This window comes from Perognathus longimembris, chromosome 4, assembly GCF_023159225.1.
Source record: "Perognathus longimembris pacificus isolate PPM17 chromosome 4, ASM2315922v1, whole genome shotgun sequence".
NCBI classification, from domain to species: domain Eukaryota; kingdom Metazoa; phylum Chordata; class Mammalia; order Rodentia; family Heteromyidae; genus Perognathus; species Perognathus longimembris.
In genome coordinates this window covers 10099821-10116300 of record NC_063164.1, presented here as the reverse complement: position 1 = coordinate 10116300, position 16480 = coordinate 10099821, and the positions used below count along the sequence as shown (strand labels likewise).

At 36.1% G+C, this 16480-nt stretch overlaps 1 protein-coding gene across 2 annotated transcripts in view; it reads left to right on the top strand.

Moving 5' to 3' along the window:
* The first annotated feature begins 3206 nt into the window (after positions 1 to 3206).
* Nyap2 (neuronal tyrosine-phosphorylated phosphoinositide-3-kinase adaptor 2) overlaps positions 3207 to 16480 on the top strand; it is a 219730-nt gene continuing 206456 nt past the window's right edge. For both annotated transcript variants that reach the window (XM_048344648.1, XM_048344647.1), the window contains exon 1: positions 3207 to 3427. In XM_048344648.1, the coding sequence (XP_048200605.1) occupies positions 3207 to 3427 (221 nt within the window). The remainder of the gene's footprint in view (positions 3428 to 16480) is intronic.

Genomic DNA, 16480 nt, shown 5'->3' with positions numbered 1-16480 from the left:
CAAGACTTCTCACCTGTGCCCAAGATTGTCTCAGAGCTTTTCCTACATCATAAATGATCTTTTGCATATGGACAAGTAAGCATCAACAAGTTTCTATCCTATTTTTGGAGATTTTATGTCACTGTTGAACAGCATTCCTTGTGTATAGTCAAACGAGGATGAAAAGGAAGGGTCCTGGAAAATGTGATCTAATCAGGGCTCTAATCACACACTATGGAATTGCTTTACTTCTTAGCTTTCAGTGTAGGATGGCACCTAGGAGAAAATTTGGTCTTTATTATGACCTGGCTTATAACAGGTGCTCAATCTACTAATAAAATTAGAACCAGGGGATATGCACAAGTTCCCAAGTATTTGCCCCATTTTCATCCTGTGAAATTTCTACATGATATGGCTCTCATCTACAATATTTCTTCTGAGCCAGAAAAGGTATAATTGAACAGTTAAACAAAATGAATATCAGAACTGATATAAGACTGTAAAGGGTAGGACTAATGAGAAGGGAGTGGGTGAAAGAACAAGGGAACAGTGGACAAATACAACAAAAATACTCTCTTTCTAAATATAAATGTGTGTGTGCACATGCACGTGTGTGTGTGTGTGTGTGTGTGTGTGTGTATGAAATGTGAAAAGTGTTGGGGAAAGGAACAGTTGGGATGGGGGAAAATAATGGAAGAAGTGACTCCCATTCAGAAGTACTGGAAACTTAGATGAACAAAGATGAAACTTGTTTCCTTTAAAAGCATTACTTTCCACTATGATATAATAATGACACTGACCATTTTCTTAGAACAGGAACATTTTAAACTCTAGCCAATTTGAAAAATGATTTAAAATTAATTAATATCCAGAGATTAATAAAACAAATCTTGTTAATAATTAGCTATATAAATCCTATGCTAATTATTAATATGAGTTGAGTTGGAATTCCAAACTAATGAATGTCAGGGAGAATTGGAAAATCTTTGGATAACAATGCCTCATGCCACTTGGAAATACAGAGTTTTGATAGAAGACAGAGTGAGTGTAATAATTTCCAGCCTGAGGCATTATCTCTATTATCCCTGACTATTGACTTGGCTAATTTATTTTAGGAAAAATTAATTGCCATAAGGTATTTTTTAACCCAATCATATCTAATGCTAAAATTCTCCATGGAAGTAAACTCCTGATACTGGTAATACTTTAACTGTGGTTTTGTTCATCCCTTTCCCCACAAATTGTGATCATTTGTCGCAGTAATTTCCTATCCCTCTGTGTGTCTACCACTGAAGCATCTAATCTGATACACCAATATTAAAATACAATTCAACTTCATTAGGTAGTTCAATTTAAAAGACCATTCAATCTCAAACCCACTAGAGCTTAAAAATCAAAGCATAATAAAAATGCAACATCCAAAAATCAAAAATACAAACAATACTTTCTAAGCCTCCAGTTTCAAAGATTTCTTGGATTGTAGAGATTCTTAATTCATTGAGTTTCAATCATAGACTGACAGCTGAAATGCCAATAAACTCTCCAAGTAGTAAAATTTCCATACCTACACCTCAGGTGATGAAAAATGATTAGTCTTATAAAATTCAGAATGGTAATGGTTTATAATCGGAAAAAATGAGAGTCTAGGACTTTGACATTCCACAGTTTCTAATTTTCATAATACATTTCTTAGCTTTTGAAGAAAGTAAAGAGTGCCTGATAAGTTAGATCTTTCTGTTTTGTTTTGTTTATATTAAGAGAGATTTTCTATGACATCAGGGATATGTGAAACTCCAGAGGTAGCCCAGACTGGCCTTGAGCATTTTGTAGTAGGTGTGAGCCACCATGAAAAGCAATGTATAATTTTTTAAGCCCCATTTTCAGTGATTTAGAAACTTCTGCTCAAAGCATAATGATTTTCATGGCCTGCTTGTCCATCCATCTATCCATCCATGCATCCACGCATCCATGCATCCATCCATGTATTCATCCAAGCATCCATCCATCCATCCACCCATCTACTTGTATCCACTCACCATTACTACTCTTGCTCATCTTCTTAGCACATTTTTATTTAATGTTAGATACCTCTATGGGCATTCAAGCTTTGAACTGTGTTCCAATTCCTTTAGCTTGGTGCCCCTTCTAAGTTGTCACATCAGTAGGAGGTAGGAGTGTATTCTGCCTCCATTTTACAGTTGAGAGTAAGATATACTCTCATGGTTGTAAATTTGGTTTCATCTTGTTTTAACTTGGTTTTGATTTCTCAATACTTATTACTCTACCATGAATTTTTAAATCTACATGTAGCAATGATATAACAAGTTCTCACTGCTGGAATTGCCAGTCAGCTTAAGATTTATGTTGTCCTGATTATCTATAATATTTGTGCTATTACAAGGTATTGTATGAAGCCATCATAGAAGACCATTGTTGAAAATTATTTGCAAAGATAGAGTTTTATGAAAATTATATTAGAGGTGTCTATCCTCACTTGCTGTTATATTTTGTATGAGTAATTCAGATGAACAAATTTTCATTTACAATTTTAAGGAGAATTCATACAATACAAGTGAGTTTGAAAATAATTTCACCACTCATTTTTAATTGTACAGAAGAATCCTCATGACAATGAAAAATAGAGAAAACTTGGATCTGTTGTATCTTGATAGAAGAGCACATTTTTATGAAACAAAATCTTGATTAATTATTTAAGCCAAATATTTGTTTCTATATGCACTGCCATACTATTTTTCACAACAGGATCTTTTGCTTTTGTCTTTCTAATGATGTTGCTGCTTTGAGAGAGTTTGATGTTCAGGTAATACCCATTTAATATTTCTCCAAGTACTCTGGGGGCTTGTGATATCTAATGAGACATTTCTCCCCAAATGGAGAAGCTAAATTAAAATGTATAAATCTGCACCAATCATCCACAGTACAGCAGTAATCATGGAAAGACACATTTCTAATAGACTTTTGAATAAAACACAGTCCCCTTTGGTTGTTATTTTCCATAATGATCTCCATTACTTGCTTTTTTTTTTTTCTATTGCTTACTAAAACTCAAACATTGTAACCCAGCAGGATCCTATACATCCTAACTACATGACTAACTCTGGAGATTTCAAGTGACACAATATTAAACACAACAGCCTTGCTGTGATCCTTCACCTTAGGTAGAGTTATACAACCCATTTTTCCCTCTGCAGGACGTGACCCTCTACATGATACCTTCCAAGATGATGAATGCTAACCCTGAGCAAGACCCTTTGGAGGGCTTTCTCCAGTACATCGAGGACATGGGGATGAAGGCTTATGATGGCCTGGTGATTCAGAACGCATCGGACATTGCTCGTGAGAACGATCGCTTGAGAAATGAAACCAACATGGCTTATCTGAAAGAGAAGAACGAAAAACGCCGAAGACAAGAAGAAGCAATAAAGCGGTAAGTCTGAATGGAAACACAGAGCGTTTTGTACTTGAGGAAATCTGAGAGGGGGACTGATCTGAGAGGTTGTGATGTAATCACCAGGCCAATCAGGGTCTTGTCAGATTCCTTTAGAAGTGATAAGAAGGCAGCCCTGAACTCTAGAGGGGTTGAGTGATCCTAGGTAACAAAAGTTACTTTTTTGTGTGATGTGCTTATGGGATTACCCAGGGGCTGGGGCCAGAATTTAATTTCCTGCAAATAAAGGCACATGATCAACAATATCTTGGTTAAAGCACAAAGGAATAAATAAACTTTAATAGCCAAAATCTGATGGCCCACCAATACTGCTGCTTCTAGCTCTTACCTTAAATAAACTTTATCATCTTCTTAGAATCTAACCTAGATTCATCAGTAATCACAGGCCTGGGAGGCTGAAGGCAGGTGGAATCTTGGTGTTTGTTTTCTGTGCAGAGTTGTATGGTTATTAAGTTTTTTGTTTGGCACCAGGCCTCCAGGTTTATTCAGAGGGAATTACTTTTATGATGTGAAACCTAAACCAGCTGCAAGCTAATCAGCTCTAGATTGCAGCCTCACAAATGGAGGTTAAATTTGCTTGAGCATGAACATCTAAAGAAGAGTAAACATCTCTTGGGTTTTTCAAAAGAAGTGTTGCAGTGTTTTCAGTGTGTGTGTGTGTGTGTGTGTGTGTGTGTGTGTGTGTGTGTATGTGTTTTCTGGTGATACAGGTGTACATATGTTTGGTTTGATGAGGTCCTGTTTTTTCACTGTAATCTATGTTTTAAGTCCAAAAACATAGGTAATTATTTCATATAAACTACCTGGATAACTGGACATTTTAACAGCTTGTCATAGTTTTCTCATCTATTTTGTACTGTTGGTTATTCTCTGTGAATGTTGTGATATTAAGGAAAAGAAACTATTCTTGTGAACTATTCAGGCTTATTAAGAAACCAGGTACTGTCACCCTATGCAACAATTCAATGGAAAGTAATTTTGTATGAGAGAGAGAGAAACAAACCAAACAAGGAAACAATATTTTACAACACTGATGTGAGAGTACATGCTTTTCTTTGGGGCTATTAAAATAGAAATGTATAGTTGCTAAAGATTTTCACAATTAGATACATTGCTGTAATATTTTAAGATTCCTTTCTACTATAGATCATTAATTTTCTGTGGGAGTCTTCTGATTGACTTCAGTTTGTGGTGAGCACGTGAACTTTGAGTCTGTAGGTTTTCTTTTTGTAATTACAGTTAGTCACGTGGATGCTAACCATGAAAATTACCAAGTACAGGAACTGGTGACACTCATTTGTGGAATACACTGAATATGGGAACCAAGTCAATCATATTCTAAACAACATTTTATCCTTGTCTCTTATGCTGGAACTGAAATACATGACCTTTGTCTTGCTACTTTCAATAGATCTTCTCCACCACCCCCATTCTGTCTAGACAGCTAATTCCCAGCGTGCACATATGCAGACTAGCAATAGAACCTCCAACACTGTTGAAACTCCCCTCATATTTGCTTTTCTAAAATCATGACAGCAGAGATGTCTCTGGATATTGTCAAGCGAGGGAGTTGGAACTAGAAAAGTGAACCAGTAGACAAGAGATGACTAGACCAGAGGAAATGAAAACACTCTCTCATTGCCTTGTGGCAACATAACAGTGGGTACTGCCTCAAGAGACCTAGTCTTAGCACCAAAGTAATGTCCAAATACAGACTTAATATTTTTAGGGGTGGGACTTGGTGTGTGCCTGTACTGGGGCTTTAACTTAGCACCTTGAACACTCACTTGGCTTTTTTACTCAAGGCTGATATTCTCCCACTTAAGCCACACCTCCACTTCAACTTTTCTCTGGTTAATTGGAGGCAAGAGTCTCACTGCTTTTTTTTTTTTTAATTGCCCAGCTGGCTTCCAACTGTGTTTCACAGATTTCATCCTCCTGAGTAGCTAGGATTATAATCTCGAGCCACTAGTATCTTGCCAAATATAGTTTTATTTTTTCCATATGATGTCCAGTGCATAGGGGTTCTGACAATTTATAGATATTAATAGTCTTATCTTCTCCTCAGAGTACAATTGTGGAGGGAATTGCTTCAACTTTCCTGATAAGAAATATATGTCTTCAGTAGTTTAAGAAAACCCATAGCAAAATTCCAATCATGCATATGTTGGGGAGGGATAGTGTCAGGGATAGTGAAAGACACAGAATAACCACCTCTAAATTGAACCCACGTTTCAATATTTTTACCATGCAATGTATGTCAAGTAGAAAAAATTCACTAGGGCATTAATGAACACAGTCTAATTAATTAAAGTCACTAAATGTGTGTGATGAATGTCTGCTTAAATATATACTGTGATTTAATATATGGGGTATAAATGTTGAAGCTCTTAAGATAAAGCATGTTTGACCTTGAAAAGACATTGATGATAATTTTCTGTGAAATATGCCAGTTGCAATTTCAGAAATGTGCAGGCTGCCAAAGATTGCTTAAAAAAATGGAAATAGGATTTCATATGATTGACCTTCTGAATCACATATGTGCTGCTGAAATGCCTTTTGTGCGGAAGCCCAGAAGCTTAAAACACTGAGCTCTTAGCAAAGGAATAGACTCCTGGCTTTCTCAGTGATCCGAGACACTTAGGCTTTCTGAGCCTAGTTGCTTATTTTTAAAGCAACTTTAGTCCCCTTGTCACTATTCACTCTCATGTACTTTCACATCCATTTCTCACCTGGGATTTTCCTTTAAAGGTTTGTTGGGTAGAAACATACTAAATAAATAAAAAGTGATGTTGGTAGTGTTTTCCTTAGTTGCTTCGATGAACATTTGGTGAGAGAAAAGGAGAAAAAAATATCTAAGTAGGCAAAAGTAATGAAGAATGAAATCATTCTTTCAGTGGCTCTGCTTTTCTGCTATTTTAAATTCTAATGGTTTTGTACAAGTGTTGTTAAATAAGTTTTTTTTAAATTAAAATGGTCATGGGAAAACAAACATATAAAACCTATAGCTTCCAAAAAGTGAGCTCAGCCTGAATATGTTGCAAAATTATAATTTGTCACATGAACAAGAGAAAGGGTACAGAGCTAGTATATTAAACTACTGATGTAACTCAGGGATCTGCCAGTAAGAAGGCCCTGAGGGATTATCCTGAATGGATTCTGTAAGGCAGACTGAAGGTACCACTGAACTTTGGCTTTCCTTGGGGATTCACTATTTATAGGCAAGCCCTTAGTTAGGCCATCAAGTATGGAGATTCATAAATAGGAGCAATCAAAATATTATCCTACATCCCAATTCCAATCAGGTTGCAGTTGGGTTCTAGGATTCCCTTTAAGCAAATGTTTCTTTCCTATTTTGATATGAGTCATAGCATTTCAAAAATTTTGTAAGAGATACCATTTAAGTTAAAATCATCAAGAAAAATTGTCCCAGTTCATATTTTTCTAAGCATAATTTGTACTACAGGAAGGAGCTTTTTTTTTTTATCCTAATGAAATAGATGCAATGTTAGTGAAATTTCCCCAAACATTGTGAGTCTGGAAGACAACTCTGGATTTTAGCAAAGTGGTTCTGACACAAAGGACTACTTAGGCTGATTAGCAATGTCTCTATTCCCTGCGGATGCCCTCAAGGGATCTATATGAGGTTATATTTCCTCTTTTAAAATGACAGTCAGAAATGGAATTAGATTACTTAAAGCTCCCTACAAAAATACTTGCAATTACATATTAGTATGTGCACTTGAAAGCTATTTATTCTTCAGGGTTTCAGAATTTCCATAATCCAAAGAGAACTAAAAAGAAAACACCAAAGTTTATGGAAATAAATAAAGTAAAAATATAAATACAAATTGCTTTTTCTTTTTACTAACATTTTGTTGTCCCTAAAACAAATGTTTATGATAGCAAGGTATGTGTTGGTTAGTATTCTGAATGTTTACCAAAACACATAATTCCACAGGAAGTTCTTCATAGGGAAATGTTAGCAGTGCATGAATTTTCTTCACGCAGCTATGGCATTGGGAATCACACACACGGTTTGTTAAAGGAGACCTTATGGTAATAAGAACATATATTGATGTGCATTTCATTTTAAGTATTATTTTTTGTATGTGCCATTGCTGGGTCTTGAACTCGGGGCCTAAGCACTGTTTCTGAACTTAATTTGCTCAAGGCTAGTGCTCTACCACTGGAGCCACAGCTCCCCTTCCTGGCTTTTGTTTTTCTTTGTGCTTAAATAGAGATAAGAGCCTCACAGACTTTCCTGCCTGGGCTGGCTTTGAACTGCTATCCTCTGATCTTAGCCTCCTGAGTAGCTAGGCTGATGTGCATTTTATAAATGACACACCAGCCTAGCACAGTGTGAATAGCTACTTATTCACAAGTAACTCATCTCACTGGCTTTGTTTTCATTGGAGGAATGTATAGAAAAGACCCACTTTATTTGTCTATCCAAGCACATTGAAGCATCATCACACAAGTGCAGGAAGACAGTTAAATGAACAAAGATTCAGGGAAAGGAACAGTTTACAGACAGCCTGGGTGGGAGTATAGAGCAACGAATGATGTGCAGGTAGCATAGAAAGCCCATTTGGTAGCCATAGCTTCTGTGTTAGGGAGAAGCACAGGACAAAAGCCTTCAGCCATAGCCTGTAGAAGTGACCTTAAAGCAGCAGTGTGTCAGTCTGGCTGCCGGGAATCTGTTGATCTGATCTGATGTGGGCTTCTGACCTAATTTTGCTATAGGAGTCAGTGCTCAGGCTGAGCAAAACAAGGTTAATGTGTTGATAAGGGGTGAGATTAAACAGTATCTTAATCATCCTCTCTAATTTCGGCTTCCTCTTGTGTCTGTGATTAATTCCAATCACTTTCCTAGTAATAATTCCAGAGGACCACAAGATTCTTTTTTTGTTTCTATATCAGAACTGTGCATCCTGATTGATTTTTTTGAAGCTAAACAAGATATTCAGACATGGCAGTAATTTTGGTTAGAATATCAAACTCATTGGGAGGGTTTTTTTTGTTGTTGTTTTTAATTTATACAAGTGTGGGACTAGAAGAGAAAAATTCAATAACTTGGTTGGTCATCCCTCACTGACTCCTCTCTATTAAGCTAGCTAAGTCAATTAAATAATTAAAGGTGTCCTATGTATTTTTTTGATGTTGGTTTGGAGACTTAATATTGTGGAGTGTAAATCTACGGGCAATTCTCTGTGAGTCAAATGGCATTGGTTCTTCTGGCTCATTGTTTGCAGGACTTACCTGATGTCCTATGATGATTAGTATGAGGCTTCAGAAATCATCAGTTTACTATTTAAATTATGCTCACATTTGTATCAACCATGACCTGTGGTTTCTATGCCACCCACTAACATAGATTAGGGACTACAAGAAGGATCTCTCAGAGGGTCACAATAAAGTAAGCTATCCCTCCTCACATACCTTTTCCAGAGTGACTTACACATTTTAGTTATTTTGCTTTAATTATATCCTGGATCTAGCACTGGCTTTATGTTTTAAGGAGCTCAGTGGTTGGCCTATATCTGAAATAAACAGACAGATGTTAGCAAGAGAAAGGGATTTTCAGGACAGCGTGGCATATGGGCTCAGCATTGAGCTCCGCGTCTCCAGTGCAGGAGAAATCACAGCAAGGAATGGACCATCCAAGGAGCCAGCCCCAAGACACCTGAACAACTGTCAAGAACTCCATTAGAAAACTAAAGGTATTGTTTCCTCTAGAAAGGGTACTAGATCCGAAGAGGTGTTTATAAATACTTGGGGTATGATCTTTTGTCAAAGGATATTGTCTTCATGCTTTTTAGATTACTGGTGGGTTTCCTCAGTATTGTAACTAAGGTGGCCTTCCTGAAATTTTGAAAACAAAATGAACATGCTGGTGCTGAGACATAATGTTGTTAATGAATATTTATGCATATCTTTCTGTAGTTACTATAGTACACATTTTGTGAGTTAAAGGATATATGTTACCTATCTAGATAAGTATCTATCTTTCTATATATATAGATCTCTGTATCTTACAGAACATGTCTAACTCTGAGGTAGCTTAAATATAACATCTTCATTAGAGATGTATGAGTTATTTTCAAATTAATTTTAATCATGAATTGATAGGCAAATCAGCACCCCCTCCCTGAAATGAGTCCCTGCTTAAAACACATGATTTGAGTTAAAAGTTACTGTCAGGAACATTCATGGTTGGAAATAACCACAAAGTACTCATGTATTATAAATATCAAATATGAATGTTGTTCACCTCCTAGGATGCAGAAGAAATAATAAAAGGATATTTTATTTTCTATTTCTTGGAAGAAAATCACTTTCAGTTGGAGGTCCAAAGAAAGTGATTTTTTCTAAAATAAAAGACCAGCATTTAAAAATCCATTATTTTAATTAGCAAATTGCACATAGCCTCTGATTTGGGGCTAAGTACACCACTCAGCATATTTGTGATGTTGGAATAAGAAATGAAGTGCATCTTCAGTGAATGGAGAACATTACTGAGGAGACTTAATTTTCTATTAGGCTGATGTTTATGTGTCCTGCATAGCTATTTGATTCTTACGTGAAGTTTCTCCTTAAACACCACTTGAGTCTGTATTATGTCAGGCATTGCTCTGGGTGCCTAGAATAAAGCAGCGACAAAACAGTAAAACTTGGATTTACTATCTAGTAATGGCAATGGGGCCAGGGTAATGGGGAGACAGACTTAAAAATGTAAGTACAGAGTAAATAAATGTAGCAAGTTCTGTGAAGAAAATTAAATAGGAAAATTGGGTGCTGGGAGCATGAAGAGGGTGCAATTCAAAGTAGACTGTTGAATGAATCATGTCCAGGTGTAATTATTTGCCTTTTACTATTCATTGGGTTTACTTGTAGGTTTAGAGGCACATTCTAATTACTACAAATGAGGGAAACTATGTAGCCTATTGAGAACAAAGGAGGATATTCTTAGGAAAGAATTGCAATGGCTCAATAGCTATGTGCGTGTAATCATATAAAAATGATGCTTATCAAAATGAATGTGAAGAAATGGAAGCAGGAGGTTTTTTACAAAAATTTTTTATTGTCGAGGTGATATACAAAAGGGTTACAGTTACATATGTAAGGTAGTGAGTACATTTCTTGTCAAACTTGCTACCTCCTCCCTCATTTTTCTCCTGTCCTTCCTCCTCCCCAATTGCCACCTCCCTGAGTTGTACAGTTGGTTTACAACATATTGTCTTGTAAGTATAGCTGCTGCATTGGTTGCCTTTATACTGTTTGTGGTTCTTTTTTTTTCTTTGATTTATTTCCTTCTGTTGCATTATTAAGTCTGTGTTGTCTTTTACATGTATGAATTTGATGGAATTTTATGGCTCATTCTGAACAATTTTTTTAAAGCATGAGATTGAAAAACTATGGGGAAACTTTAAATATTGTCATAAAACTATGGTTAAGTGCACACATTTGAGGAGGAGAGCTTTTTATTTCTTAAAAACAATGAAAATGTGAGCTACCCTTTTAACAATTTTTAAATGGATAACACAATACATACAGCAGATCTCTAGAAGTTCCTCTGCTTGGGGCACTGAAACTTCATATCCTATGCATTGAATAGCAAATGGAGGGGAAGCATGTATATTCATCAGAGCCAATGAGCAATTGCCTGGAGGACTATGCCTTTCTGCAATTAGCTGATTCGCCAGGGATCTTGATTCTAATAGCTTTATTCTTTAGCTCAGAGTGAACAGTCCCAGACTTGAAACTTAAAAAGGAAAATAAAAGAGAAAGGTGGACCTGCACATGCTTAACATTTGCCAAAAATGAAAACGTCTAATAACATTAGATTCATTTATTGGTTTAGTTGGTAATATATACTTAGGGTCATTTGGAAGTGATGGATACACACATAATTAATTAATTAAGGCATACTGGACAGGTTTTCTATTTGAAGGTATTTTGAGAGACCAGTAGATTACTATTGCATTCTAAGGACTTTGGAGTGCTTCTGTGTCTGTGGATGGTGAAGCAAGAGGATTGGCAGGGGAGAAATCTACTACCTGAAGGCAAGCTGGAATTGGTTGCTTCATTTTCTAGTGTTATTGAACCCATGAAAGCCTCCTTAACTCCTAAGTAAACTCATAGTTCACTTTGCCCAGGTTTTTTTTAACTCAATATTTATATTGATCAGTTGTTGAAAGAAAGAATAACATTATATGTGTAACATATTTACCAATAGCACAGACAACATGCAGAAGGTTTGAGCTGGTAAGTGGTAACATGACTAGTATTACTATTATTTCTGTTTTTACAGTCACTGTTTCTACTTTCTTCTTTATCCCATAATGAGGCATGGTGCCAGAATGACCTATGGCACCATACTCAAAGGGTTCTATTTTATCTAGAATAGAAACCTGTGTAAGAAAGGCAAAGGAGCTCAGCACTGGTAGTTCATGAGGATATTCCTAGCTACTTAGGAAACTGAGAACTGAGGATCAAATCGAAAAGCTTGCCCAAGTAGACAACCTATGTGAGAACCTATCTCTAATTAAGTGGCAAGATGCAAAACTGGAGAAATAACTCAAGTGGCAGAGTGCTACCAGCCATGAGCAAAAAGGCTGGGCAAGAACACCAGGCTCCCAGGCTCCCAGTACCAACAAATACACACACACAGACACACACATACACAAGTATGTGTGCACGGGGCAGGGGGAGGGGGTTGGAGGGAGGGAGGGACAGAAAGAGGGAGGGAGCGGGAAAGAGAGAAAGAGAGAAAGAGGGAGGGAGGAAGAGAAAGAGAGGGAGGGTAGAAAAGAGAAAGAGGGAGGAAGGGAGGAAGAAAGTGAGTGAGTGTGAAAGGGAGACAGAGAGAGAGGAAAAAGAAACAGAAACAGGAAAAAGAAAAAAAAGGATTGCTTGCTGTCAGCACTTGCAAATGACACACATACCGAGCCTCAAGCTGAGGGTACTTCATCATTTTATATCATTTTCTCAAACACACATTTTTCATTCTTTGTGCTAAAATAATTAAAATTACATGATACAAATAGAGTAAAAAAAGAATACGATTGGTATTAAGCTGGTTTCTAAATGCAAAGCTACTGTCTATTCTGAAGAGTGGGGTTTCAAACACTTGTTAAACCAAATTGTATTTAACTCATTCAGTGGCATAAGCACAGATTGGCCAAGGGAACAGTTAATAAACTGGTAGAACATGTGACATTTATAATGTGATTGACTAACAAACTTCTAGATATTTCAAAGGAAATACTGTGAAATTTTTCTGTTCTGACAGGCTTCATTTAAAAAATGCTCACTCTGTGAAATTTACTCATGAAAATGCTGTAACGTTTTTGGCCCAAGAGAATTCTAAATAATGAATCATGGAGATAATATGACTATCTTATATCTACGAGAGCTAAAATCTAACATTTTTTGATGCCCTGTCGTTTGATTTCTGTCCTAGAGAATGATTCATGTTTAGCCTCATGCTGTAAATTCCTTTGTGTGGCTTTGGGGAGGCTGGCCGAATGGACTCCAGCTGCCCTTTGCCTGGGAAAGCCTGCTTGCTTCCTGTCTCAGTCTCCATGATGCAGTAATTATAACTCAAGTATGTCCAGCTCTTTTACAAAGGGATCTGGGGTTCCATGGGGGAAAGTTGAGCTCTTAGCAATTTTCCTTGAGGAAATCTTAACTTATGGAAATGCTTGTTGTCATTACACACATAATTAAAAACATGTTTGACTGACTGCTCATGACACACCACTATAACCCTATGTTTTTAAATGAGTGACAAAACAGGGATGGATATCACTTGTCAATCAAGTTGTTTTCTAGGTTGTCATTAAAAGAACACTGGTATTTTTTTCAGCAGCTAGTATTTTCTGTAGGAAAGGAATGCCATTTTGTGATTTACAATAAATGAACAATATTAGAGAAATGTAAAAGACAAATGGTAGGGGATGATTGCTCAGGATGAGAGTAGCGCCTACCTTGCAACTCCAATCAAATTAGTAAAATAGCATATTTACTTCTGAAAGAAATCTCCTATGACCCTTTATAACCTATTAGTACAAACGCACTCATTTCTAGAAACTAGTTCTTTCAAATGTCATATTTTCTTATTGGATTACTTCTTTTTTCTCTGTAATTTTACCTTAGTTTCTTCATAATAACTTTCTAGTATTTAAACTCATTTTCTGGATTTCCATATATTGTAGTCCATTTCAATTCTGTTTATTTTTAATAGTCTGTTTATTTGTTTCAGTTTACCCACCATGGTTTTAAAATGTAAACAAAAGAGAAGAAATGCACATGTTCATAGTCTGAGAGATTAAATGGGATAAAGTATTGGGGATGGGGGAAATGACTGCCCTGTAAAAGCCTTGTTAGCAAATCATACTGAATCTCATTAATAAAGAATACATCTAGTAAAGCTGAACAATCAATCAACCTGCCATGTACATTAGTGATGTCTATTCCAATTCAGGTAGATAAATTGTCCTCTACGTGCTGGTTGACTGCCATTCAAACCACAATACCAGCAATACCTTCCATGCTGCGTTTCCCCTGACTCATGGCAAATTTTTTCAGATTTACAGTGAACTACTCAGGTGTAGAAGAGTGATTATGTCTGTCTGAATGGACATCTCCGACAACAGCAAAATAATAAAATAACAGGGCAGATAACTAGAGAGAGAAGCAACAGACAAGGTGCTGCGATCCAATCTACCAAAAATAAACTGGCAGAGAATAATCCAACTAAACACCATGGCCAAGTGTGTCAGCTAAAAATAAAATAGGAAAAGTGTAGTTCGTAAAGCACAGGAAAGCTCAGTTGTAGAGCATTGCTATAGTGCAAATACATATCCATTACTTGGGAAAGCAAGAGACTAATAAAAGGACAATACAAGGAAAAAGGCTAAACACAACAAACAGATACTTCCATGGATATTTTAATTAGTGTCTTAGTCTGTTTTGTAACCACAAACAATTCTATTTAATGATGGGTACCATGACAGATATCATTCCCAAAGACAAGCTGACAGGAGCAAATTATGATAAACGAATTCTTTGTGAAGACTCAATACAATATGCCTTTGTTAGGCTCTGGTTTAGATTGACACCTCTGATTTTTCTAAAGATGTCCATCAGTTTCACATAAGACCTGAAAGTAAAAGTACCTGCTTTTGAACCCATAGTCAAAGGGAAAGCATTTGGTCACTTCTTATAAGATTAAAAGTCTGCAAGGAGATATTGTGCATGTAACAGAGCATTTTGAAATGAGGTGGAAACACTAAGCCTGTGCAGTTATATGATTGCATTAAAGTAGAGGAATGAAAGATTAGCTTGGTATTGGGGTTTAAGAAGGAATGCCGCTTGTGGATTTGTTATTAATTCAGCGAGCCTATCACTCCAAGTCTTTCCACTTCAATGCGACTTAGAATTCAAAAGAAAAGTCAGCTTAAAGGTACACACAGTCCCCTGTGTGTGTTGCCTTTAGCAAAGCACCTCTATCTTTAATTCAGCACAATTGGAAATCTGGGTTTGAGACAGACTGTGATTTAGTTAACATGAAGACAGAATGACCTCTGTCACCCCAGAGTTGAATGAAAAGTTCAATTCAGGATTGATGGCATGTATGAACTATTGTAGGAGAGATAACCTAGAAAAAAAGAGAGTCTTATTGAACATGAGGAGGAATGAAGGAATCCTTCCTGTTGCTTCTTGATGCTCTCCTAGACACATGCATGAATGTATATATTGTAATCATGATTTTCAATAATGGATACATACTTTGTTACCTCAGTCACATAGATCAAACTCTGTTTCAGTGAACAGGTTTATTGCACCACTTGTTAGTTTCTGACAAGACTATAGTGAATTTTAATAGATGAGAAATAATAGACATATTTACATGTTGGAACTCCTTGAGCAATTTGGTAAATAAAACACTCATCATTCTGCTATGTGAATCTTGAAGGCATTATCAGAATTGTCAGACATGCCAAGCAAATGCTCTGCCACTTGAGCCACATCTACAGTGCCCTCTTTGTATAAACCTTTCTAAGAAGATTTGGAGATCTCCTATTCCTCATGGGCAAAACCCAGTTCTTAGTAACTTGATGAAACATGATACCTTGCATTTAAGATCAAGTCTAGATAGACCAAAGTTAACACTTCATTTCATTTACTTGTCTACATAGCTGAACTTTGGAAAGAAGAGCGTATTATCCCTCATCATTTTTCTATTCATTAAAATAGATTGAAAAGAAACGGAACTGAGAAAATTTAACATTTTAAAATGTTAACAGGGCAATGAGCTAATTATAATTAAAGTTTTAGAAATCAAATTATATTTCTTCTCTTGTATAAGTAATTCAAGTTAATCAAACACCTAATTTACAAACCTTTAAAAATATTCTACAGTCTTAATTTATATTATTCAAAACCTAATTGTCATATTTAGGCAAAGTCAATTACCACATGAATAGCATGAGATATCACTTAAATGTGTCAAAGGAAGTCTTCCATTTTTTTCATCTTAAAATTTAATAGACAACTTTTGAACATATACTTTTGAAATATGGAATGCAACCACTAAGTTCTGTTTTTTAATCAAATCTTTATATTTAAATATCTTCAGTTTATATACTTTAAGTACATAGATGAACAATTCAGTAACATTCTTACATTTTTTAAAGTACAAAAATGAAAAAAGTGGTCAAATTAAGGTTTTAGAAATCCTTCAAATGATAATTTTCTCTTTTTGTATTAACCTCATTTTCCATTTTCCATAGTCGCTTGCCATCCTGAGTGCCTAAGCCCTCACAAAACCAAAACATTGAGTGGAAAGAAATTTGGCTAAAAATTCAGATTCAAATACAGAGAGAGGACGTCTTAGATTATTTTAGTCAGTTTACCATAAGTCCACACTTATATTAGTCTTTGGGCATGCATGTTTGAAAAATGCTTCTAAGGAGTAAATATGAGAAGAAACCCTGGACATTTTACGAAGTAAAAATAAAACAA